Here is a 15,603-nt window from a genome sequence, read left to right as displayed (position 1 = left end):
GCATTGCTGGGTTGGGAACAGAGCTATAGCATGAGCACTAAAATCGACCCTTTTCTTCTCTCCCTAGGGCATTTCAGTCCCACTATCTTTTAAATCAAACTCTGCATTCCAGCCACCTCTTGCTTGCCATTTAAGATGAGAGGTTTAGGTATCTCTATATATATGGCCAGGGCAAAAGCAGCAGTTTTTAGGAGAGGGCTGGTCTTGTGTCAAACACTGCTCTGCTTGCTGCTCCAGCAAAGCCATCCCTGCCCATCAGAGCACTGGTGGGCAGAGTTGCTGTAAAAAGAACAGCAAAGTAGAATCATAGAATGAATCAGTCAGGGTTGGAAGGGACCACAAGGATCACAGAATCACAGAATTTCTCAGATTGGAAAAGCCCTTCAAGCTCCTCGAGTACAATCATTAGTTTTACACTGACAAGTCCTTGACTAAACCAAATCCCTCAGCACAACATCTCATCACTGTCAATCGCTATGCTTGGAAAGGACCACCAGCATCATCCAGTCCAACCTTCATCCCAGAAGCCTTCATCACTAGAGCACAGCCTCAAGCACCACATCCACTCTACTCTTAAACACCTCCAGGGATGGCAACTCCACCACCTCCCTGGGCAGCCTGTTCCAGTGCCTGACCACCTGCTCAGGAGAGAACTTCCTCCCAACAGCCAACCTAAACCTCCCCTGATGCAACTTGAGGCCATTTCCTCTTGTCCTATCATTAGTAATGTGGGAGAAGAGACCAGCTCCAGCCTCACTACAACCTCTTTTTAGGTAGCTGAAGAGGGCAATAAGGTCCTCTCTCAGCCTCCTCTTCTCCAGACTAAACACTCCCAGCTCCCTCAGCAGCTCCTCATAGGTCATGTTTGCCAGACCTCTCTCCAGCCTCATTGCCCTTCTCTGCACCTGCTCCAGCACCTCACTCTCCCTCCTGTACTGTGGTGATCAAAACTGGACACAGTACTTGAGGTATGGTCTCACGAGTGCTGAGTACAGGGGCATGATCACCTCCTTACTCCTGCTGGTCACACCATTGCTGATACAGGCCAGGATCTGGCCTTCTTCATCTAGTTTCAACCCCGTTGCCATGTGCAGGGACACCCTACCCTAGAGCAGCCTGGCCACAGCCTCATCCAGCCTGGCCTTAAACACCTCCAGCCATGGGGTCTCAACCAACTCCCTGGGCAACCCATTCCAGCCTCTCACCACTCTCATGCTCAACAACTTCCTCCTCACATCCAGTCTGAATCTCCCCACCTCCAGCTCTGCTCCATTCCCCCTAGTCCTGTCACTCCCTGATATCCTAAAAAGTCCCTCCCCAGCTTTTTTTGTAGCCCCATTCAGATCCTGGAAGGCCATAATAAGGTCACCTAAGTGTTGCCTTTGAAAGTAGAACTGATGCTCTCTGCACGTTAGCTGCTCACCCCCCATTGTAGCTTTTCCAGTACAAATTCCCCAAGGAGACTGGGGGCAAGCCAATGTGGAAAAGAAAGAAAGAAAGAAAGAAAGAAAGAAAGAAAGAAAGAAAGAAAGAAAGAAAGAAAGAAAGAAAGAAAGAAAGAAAGAAAGAAAGAAAGAAAGAAAGAAAGAAAGAAAGAAAGAAAGAAAGAAAGAAAGAAAGAAAGAAAGAAAGAAAGAAAGAAAGAAAGAAAGAAAGAAAGAAAGAAAGAAAGAAAGAAAGAAAGAGAAAAGATAAGAAAGGAAAGAAAGGAAGAAAGGAAGGAAGGAAGGAAGGAAGGAAGGAAGGAAGGAAGGAAGGAAGGAAGGAAGGAAGGAAGGAAGGAAGGAAGGAAGGAAGGAAGGAAGGAAGGAAGGAAGGAAGGAAGGAAGGAAGGAAGAAGGAAGAAAGAAAGAAAGAAAGGAAGGAAGGAAGGACAGACAAACGTTTAACTCTATTTCCTACACGGGATGAATCTGGCCCTCAGCAAACGGGCTGAAGGAAGAATTTAAGTAACTAAATCATCCTTGGATTTGGCTGGCAACCCACAAAAGCAGTTACTGATAACTATTTGTGAGTTATCAGTAACTCACACCAGCTGACTCTCCCTTCCTCCTCTGCTGAATAAACACTTGAGCTGGACCAGGGCTGGAAAGGCAGGCAATCCCATAAAATCTGGGCACAGAGTAATTGTGGAAGCAGCTGTCCTCCTGATGCTATCACACAAATCAGAGATGGAAAAAATCCTGTTAGGTCATGCAGTCCCTCCCTTTGTCACTGCAGGACTGCTCCCTAACGTGGATTTTCCAGTGCCTTGTCCAACCTTGTTTTAATACTCTCTGATAGCTTCCAGCAGCTCCCTTAGCAGATTACTCCCCTGTCTGATAAGCACTGCTGTCAGGACTTCCCCTGGCTTGAACAGCACTTTTTGCCCTGTTATTGATGTAAGCCTCCAGCTTATGTTCAAGAAGGTAAGAAGAATTCCAGACAGTTCTACCAACCCCACATTCTACAGCAAAATGCAGCCCTGCTTACGGCCCTGTCTTCCTGACTAGGAGATAGGCAAACATATCAACAAAGCAGCTGGTGACAAGCACATGCTGAATTCAATAGGAGGCAGATGGAAAAGATCAGCCCCCAGTCCCATGCCTTTTGAACAAGTCTGTTTGCTGCAGACAAACAACAAATGACTTAACCATGTTAGCTACGGAATGGCTTCTGCCTTCTTTCAAACCTCCTTAGGTCATCACTTCCTATCTAGCTTCCTAACGAAATGAGGTGTGTGTGAGCCACCCACTCCTCTGACTGCTCTCCATCTTAGAATCATAGAATGGTTCAGGTTGGAAGGGACCTCAAAGATCATCCATTTCTAAGGCCCTGCCATAGGCAGGCACACTTCCTACTAGAATAAGTTACTTAAGGCCAGAGAAGGGCAATGAAGCTGGTGAGAGGCCCAGAACACAAACCCTATGAGGAGAGGCTGAGAGAGCTGGGGGTGTGCAGCCTGCACAAGAGGAGGCTCAGGGCAGACCTCATTGCTGTCTACAACTACCTGAAGGGAGGTTCTAGCCAGGTGGGGTTGGTCTCTTCCTCCAGGCAACCAGCAATAGAACAAGGGGACACAGTCTCAAGTTGTGCTAGGGGAGGTCTAGGCTGGATGTTAGGAGGAAGTTGTTGGCAGAGAGAGTGATTGGCATTGGAATGGGCTGCCCAGGGAGGTGGTGGAGTCACCATCCTTGGAGGTGTTGAAGCAAAGCCTGGCTGAGGCACTTAGTGCCATGGTCTGGTTGACTGTCTAGGGCTGGGTGCTAGGTTGGACTGGCTGATCTTGGAGGTCTCTTCCCACCTGGTTGATTTTATGATTCTATGATTCTAAGGCCTCATTCAACCTAGCCCTGAACAACTCCAGGGAGGGAGGAGCCACAATCTCCCCTGAGCAACCCGCTCCAGTGTCTCACCACCCTCACTGCAAACAAATTCTTCCTAACATCTAGTTTAAATCTCTTCTCTACCAGTTTAAACCCATTTGCCCTCATCCCATTGTTACAAGACCTCAGACACATACAAAAATTATCTTAAAAGATCACTTTTACAGCAAAATTATGAGGAGCTGAAATAGTACAATAGAATCATACAATCAACCAGGTTGGAAGAGACCTCCAAGATCATCCAGTCCAAAACCGATGATGATCCAAATCTTCTAACATTGTAACTCAACAGCCATTTACAGTGGTCCAAAAGGCTCACATGGAAATCACAGGCTGGTCACCATGGGAGGAGGCTCACACTGCCTGTCACTTCTTGACCACATAAAGAGGCTGTGGGACAGTGTGGAAAGCTCTCAAAATATTTCATGGGCAAACACAATCACAGAATCATAGAACAGTTTAGGTTGGAAGGGACCTCTAAGCTCATCCAGTTCCAACCCCCTGCCATAGGCAGGGACACCTCCCACTAGAACAGGTTGCTCAAAGCCTCATCCAACCTGATCTTAAACACCTCCAGGGAGAGAGCAGCCACAGCCTCCCTGGACAACCTGTGAGTGCTTCTTCACCCTCACTGTAAAGAACTTTCTAGCATCTAGTTTAAATTTCCCCTCTGCCCATTTAAACCCATTACTCCTCATCCTGTCATTACAAGACCTTGTCAGTAGTCTCTCCCCAGCCTTCCTGTAGGCCCCTCCAGATACTGGAAGACTACTACAAGGTCGCCTTGAATCCTCTTCTCCAGCCTGAAGAGCCTCAACTCTCTCAGCCTGTCCTCATAGCAGAGCTGCTGCAGCCCTCTGAGCATCTTTGTGGCCTCCTCGGGACTTGCTCCAACATTTCCATGTCCTTCTTGTGTTGGGGTCTCCAAAACTGCACACAGTACTCCAGGTGGGGTCTGATAAGGGCAGAGTAAAGGGGCAGAATCCCCTCCCTTGCCCTGCTGGCAATGCCTTTCTTGCTGCAGCCCAGGTTGGCTGTCTGGGCCAAGGGATAGGAATAGCTGTTCTGAGAGCTGTCATCAGAAACAAGGCCTGTGGCAGCAGCAGAATGCTAGGACACAGGACACGCACCCATACTCAGGCTTCAGTAGCTTTGTTGCACACAAAAATGTGAGTTGTTTTCTCCAGCCTTATGGAAAGGAGGTCACAGGCCATGGAGCTGAAGTTGTAACAAGCCTCCAAACCCTAAATCCCATTGTACCTGCTCAAATCCATTGCCTGCTTTGTACTGACCTCATCTTGTCCTTCCTATTTGACAGTGACACTGCTGTGCTTTTACAGAACACAAAAGTCCTTTCTCCTCAGCCTTTTTTCTTTCCTTTTTTTAGGGTTTGAGAATCTTGCATCAGTATTTTTTTCCCACTGACTTCAACTGAAGCTATGTGCAGAATGCACTACTACCAGGGCAAGAAGAGACTTACTATCACAGCACTGTCATTCTACCAGAGCAATCCTGGAGAAGGGAGTAGGAGAGGGACAGGTATGCGCTAATCAAAACCATCACCCAGAGCTACAGTGACAGGATAGAATCAGCCATAGGAAAACTCCCATGACAGTTTTATGTAAAAATAATTCACTTTTCTCCAGTTTGTTTCTGGTCCTTCTAAGCTAAATTCAAGGAACTCTGTTCCTCTGTGTCATGCTCTCACCAAAGAGGCAGAAGGAAGAGATGCAGCCACCTGTGGCCTCAGCTCTCACAAATCCAACTCTCTACTGTTGGCATGCAAATCTTGTGAACTCCTTTTTATCCTCTTCATCATGCCTGGAGACAAGCGAGGGCTCAGCTCTTCAGCACAGCACAACACAAGCTATTGTTTAACCATACTGTTTCACATTAACCATATTGTTTAACTAAATACATTACCAAATAAAATAGAGTATTTTTGTAGGGGTATTTCAAGGCAAGAACCAGGACAGAAAGCCACAGTATCACAGGATCACAGGATGCTAGGGGTTCGAAGGGACCCAAGGAGATCAACGAGTCCAACCCCCCTGCCAGAGCAGGACCATACTATCTAACACAGGTCACACAGGAACACATCCAGACAGGCCTTGAAGGCTTCCAGAGAATGAGAGCCCACAACCTCTCTGAGGAGCCTGTCCCAGTGCTCTGTGACCCTTACAGTAAAGAATTTCCCCCTTGTGTTGAGGCAGAACTTCTTTTGCTGCAATTTACACCCGTTGCTCTTTGTCCTATCCCAGGCAGCAGTGAGCAGAGCCTGTTCCCCTGCCCTGGCCAGCCCTCAGATACTTATAAACATTTATCAAATCCCCTCTAAGTCTTTGATACTGTGAAGGCAAGAGACAGGGCAGAAGTTGTACCTTCTGTTCTTTTCCCATCCTAGTATGAATCACTCCCTGTACAAACTTGAACATGGGCAACTTCACTTCAGCATGAGGAGAAACTCTACATTGAGGGTGAAGGAGCACTGAAACAAGCTGCCCAAAGAGGTTGTGGAGTCTCCTCCTCTGGAGACTTTGAAAGCCCACCTGGATGCATTCTTGTGTAAACTACTCTAGGTGATACTCCTGCCTTAGCAATAGGGTTGGACTCGATCTCTGGAGGTCCCTTCCAACCTCTAATGTTCTGTGTTTCTGTGATACTATGGGTAAGGGAACCTTGCATTTGCTGGGCGGAACTTGGAGCGTGACACTTTGTGTTGTACTCAGTTCTGAGCACACAGCTACAGCCCAAAGAGCAGGTCTCTTTGAGCACTTTGAGATGCTTGAAGGCAGGGTCTCCTTACCTCGAGCACTCTTCCTGTGATGTACTTCTCACAGTTGTCACATCTGATGCCAAACTTGGCGTGATAGTCGGTCTCGCAGTATGGAATGCCATCCCTGGGGACGAACAACAGCCCACACAGATTGCTTTACACAGGCTGCAAGGTTTACTGGGAGACAAAACAGCTAAGATTTCTTAATGCTTCAACACTTCCTAGGGTGCTTATGGGCTTTGGCACCTCTCAAATACTGGAATGTATTAATTTAGTAAAGAATTGCATAGTTCTGCAATTACTTAACAACTGTTCTGGCCCTTCTGAGGCTATCACAACCCCACCTTCCTGCTTTGTCCCTGGCCTGGGCCACTGCCTCTCCCCTTTGTCACAACATTCAGCCTCTGAGATCCTCACACCTTTTCATAGTGTTGCTCATTAGCTTCTTCCACATTTCCCCCTCTTTGTAAAAACAAGTTATTTCTTCATATTAGTCTTTCCCTCTTACCATCTAATCAACTCAATACATGTACCAATGGACCAAACCTCAGCTCTTAGCTTACACTGCACGTGGTAATTTTTCAACTGAGTATCTTAACTGTTGAACCAAGTTTTGGTTAATGTTTCAGCCTATTGACATTCTTCACTGGACCTGCTGAAAGATGAATCATCTCAGGAACTTGGTCCATAGAAACCAGCAATGACTCTTGGAGCTCCTTCTGAGCGAGAGAAGAGTTCTGGCAGTACGTTCATGTGTGATGTGAAGCTGGTTCAGCACCACAAGTGGTAGAAGACAATGTATAATGTATGAAGAATAAGAACATAACTTTTAGCTTTATCTCACAAAGCCAGAACCAGAACACTTGGGCTATAGCTCTGAAATAAACTTCTTTGTTCATTTTCCATTTCAAGCACCATTTGGTCAAGTTTGACACTCAGACAATTAAAGCAATGAACGAAAATAAATCACTCCAGAGAGAACTGGAGACTCTTCTCCTATGTGAATGTCTAAGTTAAACACAGTTCCACACATTTACTGACAGACAGATTTGCTAGCAGAAGCAGAATTCTATTGGACATTTCCCTGGAGAAACATAAAGATTCATTTCATAGCATACAAGTTGGACTGCTTAGAGGCTAATCCAGAAGTTATCACAATAATTACTTGAATTAATTGAAGCCAGGATGTTTCTTCTCTTGAGTTATTTTGTTTGGCATTTAGCTTTTGCTAGAAAGAGGACTGCAGAGTAACTCTGTCTTTAAAATTTATGGGGGTTTTATTACTAACTAACAAGGGAAAAAAAAAACTAACACCCAAGCACTGTCTCAAAACTACAGCAGAGGAGCACAGCATCTGAGATCATGCAAACACTCTTTCAGTAAATATTGTTCCTCCAGTGCAAGCTGTGAAGTTAAATGTTATTCATCCAGATCCAAATAATTGCTGGAAATCAGTGGGACACCAACTGACTGGAATCCACCATCCCTGGGCACTAGTGATTGAGTTTCTCAGCTGCTTAAGTAAAGTTCATCACATCTACACACGGAGATATGGATGGAGAGAGGCTGTTTACAAAGGCCTGTGGTGATAGGACAAGGGGCAATGGCTTCAAACTACAGAGGAGCAGATTTAGATTGGATATTAGGAACAGGTTCTTTCCTATGAGGGTGGTCTAACTCTGGAACATGTTGCCCAGGGAGACGGTTGTGGCCACATCCCTGGAAATATTCCAGGTGAGGCTTGACAGGGCTCTGAGCAACCTGATCTAGTTGAGGATGTCTCTGCTGACTGCAGAGGGGGTTGGATTAGATGATCTTTGGAGATCCCTTCCAACCCAGACCATTCTATGATTCTTTGAAGCAGAAATGAAGCCCAGGTGCCTTGGCCATTGAAATCCTGTATCTTACCAGACCAGATGGGACTTGGTCTGTGTGTGCACTGTGCTTCCTCTCATTGCTGTCATCACCTTCAGTCCAAATCTGACAGCATGAGGGTCTGGAGCAGCACAAACCCATGATACCCAGCTCCACCCTGAGCTTTTGGAGAACATTTCTGCTTATGTGAATCACATGGGAAGGAGAATATCTGCTTGTTCACACCACAGCATGCAACAGAGCAGAGTCAAACACAGCTGAGGGTATGTTTTCAGGGCTTTGAAGCAAACTCCAGCCACTGCCTTTCTGCAATACAGTCACCTTGGCAAGCCTCATGGACAAATTGGACTTCTGCTTTCCCTCTTCCATTCTTTTTCTGTGTACAGAAATTACAATTCAGGTAATAATCTCTCATGTTTTGTGTATCTCACAGAATGACAGAATGATCAAAGTTGAAAAGGACCTCTGAAGAGGTTCAACTTCCCTGCCACACCATGATCATCTAGAGAAAATCACCCTGGTAGGTTTTGAAAGCCTCCAGAGAAGGAGACTCCACAACCTCTCTGAGCAGCCTACTCTGGTCATCTGTCACACTCAAACTGAAGAATATTTGCCTTTTGTTTACATGGAACCTCCCATATTCCAGTCTGTGTCCATTACCCCTTGTCCAATCCCTGGACACCAGTGAGAAGAGTGGCTCCATTCATCTCCAAACACACATAAACAAAACCTAAAGGCCATGCAGTGCTACATTGGTTATTTGCTATGAAAAGAACACTGAACACAAGCAGAAATGCTGCTGCCATGAACTTACTTGCTGATGTACTCTGCATTCAGTAGCTTGCCGCATATATTGCACTTAAAGCAGCCCAAATGCCAGTGTTTGTCCAAGGCAACCAAGGACTGCCCATTTTTGATTTCAGAACCACAGCCCCCACAATCTGCAAAAGAAAACTCCAGTAAGAGTGAATCACAGGTTTCAGATGGTCACTTCAACTTGAGGAGGCAGCAGTGTCCTAGTGCAGGCTACAAAGCTCACTGACGGAAGGCAAGCAGTGCTGCTCTGGTATTGCCTGACATTGCTAAAAGAGATCATAGAATCATAGAATCAGTCAGGGTTTGAAGGGACCACATGGATCATCTAGTTCCAATCCCCCTGTCATAGGCAGGGACACCCTACCCTAGAACAGCCTGGCCACAGCCTCAGCCAGCCTGCCCTTAAACACCTCCAGCCATGGGGTCTCAACCACCTCCCTGGGCAACCCATTCCAGGCTCTCACCACTCTCATGCTCAACAATTTCTCCTCACGTCCAGCCTGAACCTACCCATCTCCAGCTTTGCTCCATTCCCCCTAGTCCTGTTACTCCCTGATATTCTGAAAAGTCCCTCCCCAGCTTTTTTGGAGGCACCCTTCAGATCCTGGAAGGTCACAAGAAGGTCACCTGGGAGCCTCCTCTTCTGCAGACTGAACAGCCCCAACTCTTTCAGTCTGTCCTCATGCAGAGTTGCTGCAGCCCTCTCAGCATCCTCATGGCCCTTCTCTGGACAGTCTCCAGCACATCCACATCCTTCTTGCAATGGGGGCTCCAGAACTGGATGCAGTACTCCAAGTGGGGCCTCACCAGAGCAGAGTAGAGGGGGAGAATGAATAGAGGGGGACATGAATAACTGAAAGGAAAAAAACCCAACCTTCTATTTCCTAGTGCTTTAAGTTACACTCCCATTAATTTTTATTGTATTTAAAAGACAGGAAGTTTACCTGGTTAAGTTTTCCAGCATCTCAGATTAGCCCACTAAAACAAATAAGAGAGACCTAACAGTCATGAGATGAAAACAAATAATTGATTGTTGAGGTGCAGGAAGGTGTCCAGATAAGGGTGACAAAACTGGTGAAAGGCCTGGAACACAAATCCTGCGAGGAGAGGCTGAGGGAGCTGGGGGTGTGCAGCCTGCAGAAGAGGAGGCTCCGGGGGGACCTCATTGCTGTCTGCAACTGCCTGAAGGGAGGCTGTAGCCAGGTGGGGTTGGTGTCTTCTCCCAGGCAACCAGCAACAGAACAAGGGGACACAGACTCAAGTTGTGCCAGGGAATGTCTAGGCTGGATGTTAGGAGGAAGTTGTTGCCAGCGAGAGTGACTGGCATTGGAATGGGCTGCCCAGGGAGGTGGTGGAGTCACCAAGCCTGGATATATGTTTAGAAGTCTTTTGGATGTGGTGCCTGGGGCTATGGTTAGGGGTGAGCCTTGTAGGTGACTGGCTAGGGCTGCGTGATAGGTTGGACTGGCTGATCTTGGAGGTCTCTTCCAACCTGGTTGATTCTATGATTCTATGACTTGGTGATCCTGAGGGTCTTACGCAACCTGAATGTTTCTGTGATTCTGAAAAGCCCAATCTCACTTTCCACAGCAACAGCCTATTTGTGAGTACCCAGTTTAGACAGGCCATACAGACAGGGGATTTTAATGTGGCTTTCTACATCCTAAATTAATCCTCTCATACCCTGCAGGGTCCTGGTCTCAGTCACTCTTCACTCTTTAGGTTCTGGGCTATGCATAATCTTCTTAGAAAACGTTCAAGCAATCAGAATATTGGCAAAACAAGGATGAATATCAGAAGCAAATTGGTTCTAGTATCAGTATCTCAGTAACTCCTGTAAACCTCCATATGGTTTTATCTTCCATTTTATGTGAAACCATGTGTGGGGAGTTTTATTCAGGAATTCTTCATGTACAGCAACAATTTGCTAAAGACAAAAGAGTCATTTAGAGATGCCAGAAGAGCAAGAAAACCACAACAATGTCTTGCATGGATGAGGAAAAAAAACACACAGAAGTATTAAAAAAGATTTATCTAAGCAGGTTCTCATGACAAGGCTTTAAACAGTCCTCCTGAAAAACTTTCTGATCTAAGATTCTCTTCATTTATGAGACACTGTTAGTGCAAGGGTAAATGAGTGCACAGCAATAAGAAAATAGCTCTTATTTGCCTTCAGTGGATTTGGAATGCATGAAGGGAGCAATAATGTGCCTCTCCAATGGCACCCTGTGTACAGCATCACTATGTGGAAACAAGCCCAGCACAGAAGTGTGTGCAGCACTGCTCAGAGCATTGGAGTATTGCCAATAAAAGAGAACATTTTGGGCTGTGACTGCATTTTGTCCCACAAGACAGCAAACGCTGCACTGCTCTGCAGGTCCAATCCTTTGGCTGCACTCAGAACTCTGTGGGTGAGTTTTCCTGCACTGGAGGTTCATCTGTGATCTAATTTCATCTTGCTGTTTGGGGGCTGGTTCCACAAACTTACTACAACACTGTGTGTTTAGAGATGTAATAAGTGTTTATAAACATCTGAGGGCTGGTCAGGAGGTAGGGAGTGGGGGCAGGCTCTGCTCACTTGCTCCCTGCGATAGAACAAGGAGCAATGGGTGTAAGTTGCAGCACAGGAGGTTCCACCTCAACGTAAGGGAGGAACAACTTTACTGTAAGGGTCACAGAGCACTGGAACAGGCTCCCTAGAGAGGTTGTAGAGTCTCCTTCTATGGAGACTTTCAAGGCCTGTCTGGATGCATTCCTCTGTGACCTGAGCTAGATTGTGTGGTTCTGCTCTGGCAGGGGGGTTGGACTCAATGATCTCCTTGGGTCCCTTCCAACCCCTAATACCCTGTGAACCTGTGATCATTCACCTTTCACCTGGTCAAAGCTTGGGTGGGAAGAGAGAAGGCATTTGGTGAGCCACTTTCTTACTCTCAACTGTTGTTTTCTCTGTCAAGTTCCAGATAATTAAAAACAAACATTGTGGTTGCCATGCCAACAGTGCCTACTGAGGCAAGAGTCCTTGTCTTCCTGCCTTGGATGCAGCATCCTTTGGTGACTCATCTAATTTCAGCCAATAACTCTGCAGAACACATCAATTTGCTGCTACATGTTGATGTTCATTCCTGAGTACCCTTCAGCATCAGCACTGCCACAAGAGGTTTTCACAGGCAGTGCTTTGTAAGTCGAACAAAACAGGCAGGGAGGCATTTCTAGAATAACAAAACCATCAAGGAGGCAGGCAAAAAGCAAATATTTGACATTCTTCACTGCTTTCAAATATAAGGCACAAAGGAGGTCAAAAACAAAGTGGGAGGATGAAAACAGAAGGACTGGTCAGAGCGGGCAGTGATGTTGGGAGCTTGGCAAGTCGCAAGAGATCTCCTGAAAGCATTTTTGAGCTCAAGGCAGACAAATAATCTAGCAGATAACATACACAGCCCATATAGAGAGCAGCTCTGAGCCAGCAGCAAGCTCAGCGTGGGAGTGGGTCAGCAGATCACCTGCTCTTTGCTTCAGCTTCCTGGAAGTCAAGATGTTTTGTGCACTGCTGTTCTTTGATAGAAAGAGCCGTTTGTTTGAAACACACATTTCTTTTCCAAGAAGACTGTTGTTAAACAAGGAGATGACATTTATTGCTTTGTGTTAATACGTGGTATAGCTACAGACAGCCATACAAGCTGAGGGAGCTGGGGCTGTGCAGCCTGCAGAAGAGGCTCAGGGGTGACCTCATTGTTGTCTACAACTACCTGAAGGGAGGCTGTAGACAGCTGAGGGTTGGTCTCTTCTGCCAGGCAAGCAGCAACAGAACAAAGGGACACAGTCTCAAGTTGTGCCAGGCCAGGTCTAAGCTGGATGTTAGGAGGAAGTTGTTGGCAGAGAGAGTGATTGGCACTGGAATGGGCTGCCCAGGGAGGTGGTGGAGTAGCCGTCCCTGGAGGTGCTGAAGCAAAGCCTGGCTGAGGCACTTAGTGCCATGGTCTAGTTGACTGGACAGGGCTGGGTGCTAGGTTGGACTGGATGATCTTGGAGGTCTTTTCCAACCTGGTTGATTCTATGATTGTATGATTGAGATTTTGCTCCGGGGAAAAGCTAAACTTCTGTTTTCCAAGCTCAGGCTTTGCCACAAATGTTTCCAGTGCTGTTTGCTTTAGAGGCAAGTGGTGTGCTACAGGCTACAGTACCTGTGCCCCAGAGAGGTTGCTGCAGCACCCTGACAGAGCTGCAGAAGGGCAAGGCAAGGACAAGTCTGCATGGGGGCAAGGGATGTACAGAGAAAAGGAAAGTACATTAAAGAGTTCTGCAGTACAGATAATCAAATGAACTTGCTCTGTCAATACTCAACAAGGCAAATAATGTCTATTAAAGTCAAAGCCACTTTTCCCATAAGAAAAGGAGACAAACAGATGATGGGCCATTAAAGTATAGATCTGCAAATGCCATCAGGCAAGATGGCTCAGGATGAGCCATCTCTGGGAATAAGTGACAGGCGAAAGTAGCCGAGAGGGCAATTCCCTTCCCCAAATGAGATCAGCAAGAGAGGAATTAGCACAGTATCTCCCACTGCATGAACTGGAGAAAGGAAATAGTGAAAAAGATACATGGTGGGGGGAAAGGAAAAAAGCTTGAGGAGCTACTCCCTGAAGAGGGCTGGATTCCTTACATACAAAGAAGAGTAAGCTGTGATGTCAGCCTATCCTCATAGCAGAGGTGGTCCAGCCTTTGGATCACCTTTGTGGCCCATCTCTGGACTCGCTCCAACGATGGTAGCTAGACCTGACCTGCTCCAACAGCACCAGTGGTAGAAATTCCAGGTACACATATTGGTGTAAAAATTTGCTGTTGAAACCTGTGCAGACTCAGAAGTGCCAACAGAGAAGAGCAGAAAGCCTCCTTACTTCGCAGGTTCTGTAGAGGGAAAGAGGCAGTGCTGCTGGCAGGGGGCAGGGAGCACTTCTGGCAGATGCACTCCTTCCCGTTGAACGTCACCCGGTCCCCAGCAGGGAAAGGCAGCCTGCAGCAGGGCAAACAAAAGCAAACAGGTTAGAGTCTCAGGCCTTTGTCAAACAAAAGCTCTTCCCATGAAGGAGAAATTATTATTCTGGTTTCTTTTGCTCTGCTTGCCCAGTTCTCATTCACAACTTTTCAGCCACTCAGAGGTATTGCAGGGACCTATCAGACAACTGCAAAAGCAGATGCTATGGCTACTTAGGAAAGAATAACACCTAAAGACATGAAAACAAACTTAGCATTCAAGCCCAAGTCCTGCTGTACCTAAGAAATGTGGCATCAACAAGGGTTGATCACTAGCAGGATCAGTTACACACTGAAAATAAACCTGGCATTGCAGGGAGGAAGAGCAAGCAAATGCAGCTGCTTTTCTGTTGTTGAGCTACATGGGAGAGAAGCCTTTTATGCATCAAAAACCCAGCACTTGTCCTCCCAACTCTGATCATATCAAAGCCCTCTTCTTAATCCATATGCACAGAAAGGAAACATCAGTGAACTCTCACTGGAGCCAAGATAATGCAGTTAGAAACCCTAAGCTTCCACACTGCTCCTTTGCTCTACTCAACAACGTCTCTCCTTACCCTTAATTAAATCTTTCCTTTTTATCAGTGCCCTTAAATCAAAAAGCTTTCCCCTGGGAGCTTTGCCTGGGCACAGGACCTGCTGAGGTTTGTTCTGTCAGAGGGCCAGATGGACAAGTCACTTCGCAGCACAGCAAAGACAGGCAGGATTTAGAAACACATTTCACTCCACCCAAAGCTTCTGTCCAACTAAATCCCAAGCCAGCTAGCAAAGGGGCACGAGCATAAGACAGGCCTCCTGCTCGTGGGGAAGTCCATCTGATCAGATGATTTCATTAACTTCTCATTACAATTCTGCATGACATTTCCCCACAAAGGCTGCTATCAAATTCATACCAGCTGAGAGATTGTCCTCAATACAAAAGCTGCACTGATCCTTCCTTGAGAAGTAGAAACACAATTTTGTTCCCCAAACAACCCAAAAGTGCCTTAGTCTACATCTGAGCAGCATTTAAAAGTTCTTACCAATTAAAGATAAGGCAGCAGTGTGCCCTTGTGACTAAGAAGGCCAATGGGATCGTGGGGTGCATCAGGAGGAGTGTGGCCAGTGGAGCGAGGGAGGTTCTCCTCCCCTTCTACTCTCCCCTGGTGAGACCTCACCTGGAATATTGTGTCCAGTTCTGGGCTCCCCAGCTCAGGAGGGACAGGGATCTACTGGAGAGAGTCCAAGGGAGGGCTATGAAGATGATGAAGGGGCTGGAGCACTGCCCTGTGAGGAGAGGCTGAGGGACCTGGGGCTTTTTGGTCTGGTGAAGAGAAGACTTAGGGGGATCTAATCAATGCTTATAAATATCTGAGGGCTGGGGGTCAAGAGGGAGGGGACAGGCTCTGCTCAGTTGTGCCCTGTGATAGGACAAAGGGTAATGGATCTAATCAATGCTTATAAATATCTGAGGGCTGGGGGTCAAGAGGGAGGGGACAGGCTCTGCTCAGTTGTGCCTTGTGGTAGGACAAAGGGTAATGGATCTAATCAATGCTTATAAATATCTGAGGGCTGGGGGTCAAGAGGGAGGGGACAGGCTCTGCTCAGTTGTGCCCTGTGATAGGACAAAGGGTAATGGATCTAATCTATGCTTATAAATATCTGAGGGCTGAGGGTCAAGAGGGAGGGGACAGGCTCTGCTCAGTTGTGCCCTGTGACAGGACAAAGGGTAATAGATCTAATCAATGCTTACAAATATCT

The 15,603-nt window shown here is 46.7% G+C and overlaps 1 protein-coding gene across 11 annotated transcripts in view; it reads right to left on the bottom strand.

Annotated features, from left to right (window-relative positions):
* The window catches only part of ABLIM2 (actin binding LIM protein family member 2), a 148,447-nt gene that overhangs the window by 78,982 nt on the left and 53,862 nt on the right, over positions 1–15,603 (bottom strand). For all 11 annotated transcript variants that reach the window (XM_064151629.1, XM_064151630.1, XM_064151632.1 and 8 more), the window contains exons 4-6: positions 13,728–13,843; positions 8,831–8,957; positions 6,172–6,265 (exon numbers count right to left, since the gene is read on the bottom strand). In XM_064151629.1, the coding sequence (XP_064007699.1) occupies positions 6,172–6,265; positions 8,831–8,957; positions 13,728–13,843 (337 nt within the window). The remainder of the gene's footprint in view (positions 1–6,171; positions 6,266–8,830; positions 8,958–13,727; positions 13,844–15,603) is intronic.

Source organism: Pogoniulus pusillus, chromosome 11 (assembly GCF_015220805.1).
Source record: "Pogoniulus pusillus isolate bPogPus1 chromosome 11, bPogPus1.pri, whole genome shotgun sequence".
NCBI lineage: Eukaryota > Metazoa > Chordata > Aves > Piciformes > Lybiidae > Pogoniulus > Pogoniulus pusillus.
The sequence above is the reverse complement of the archived record's forward strand: the minus strand, read 5'-3'. Positions and strand labels throughout refer to the sequence as shown.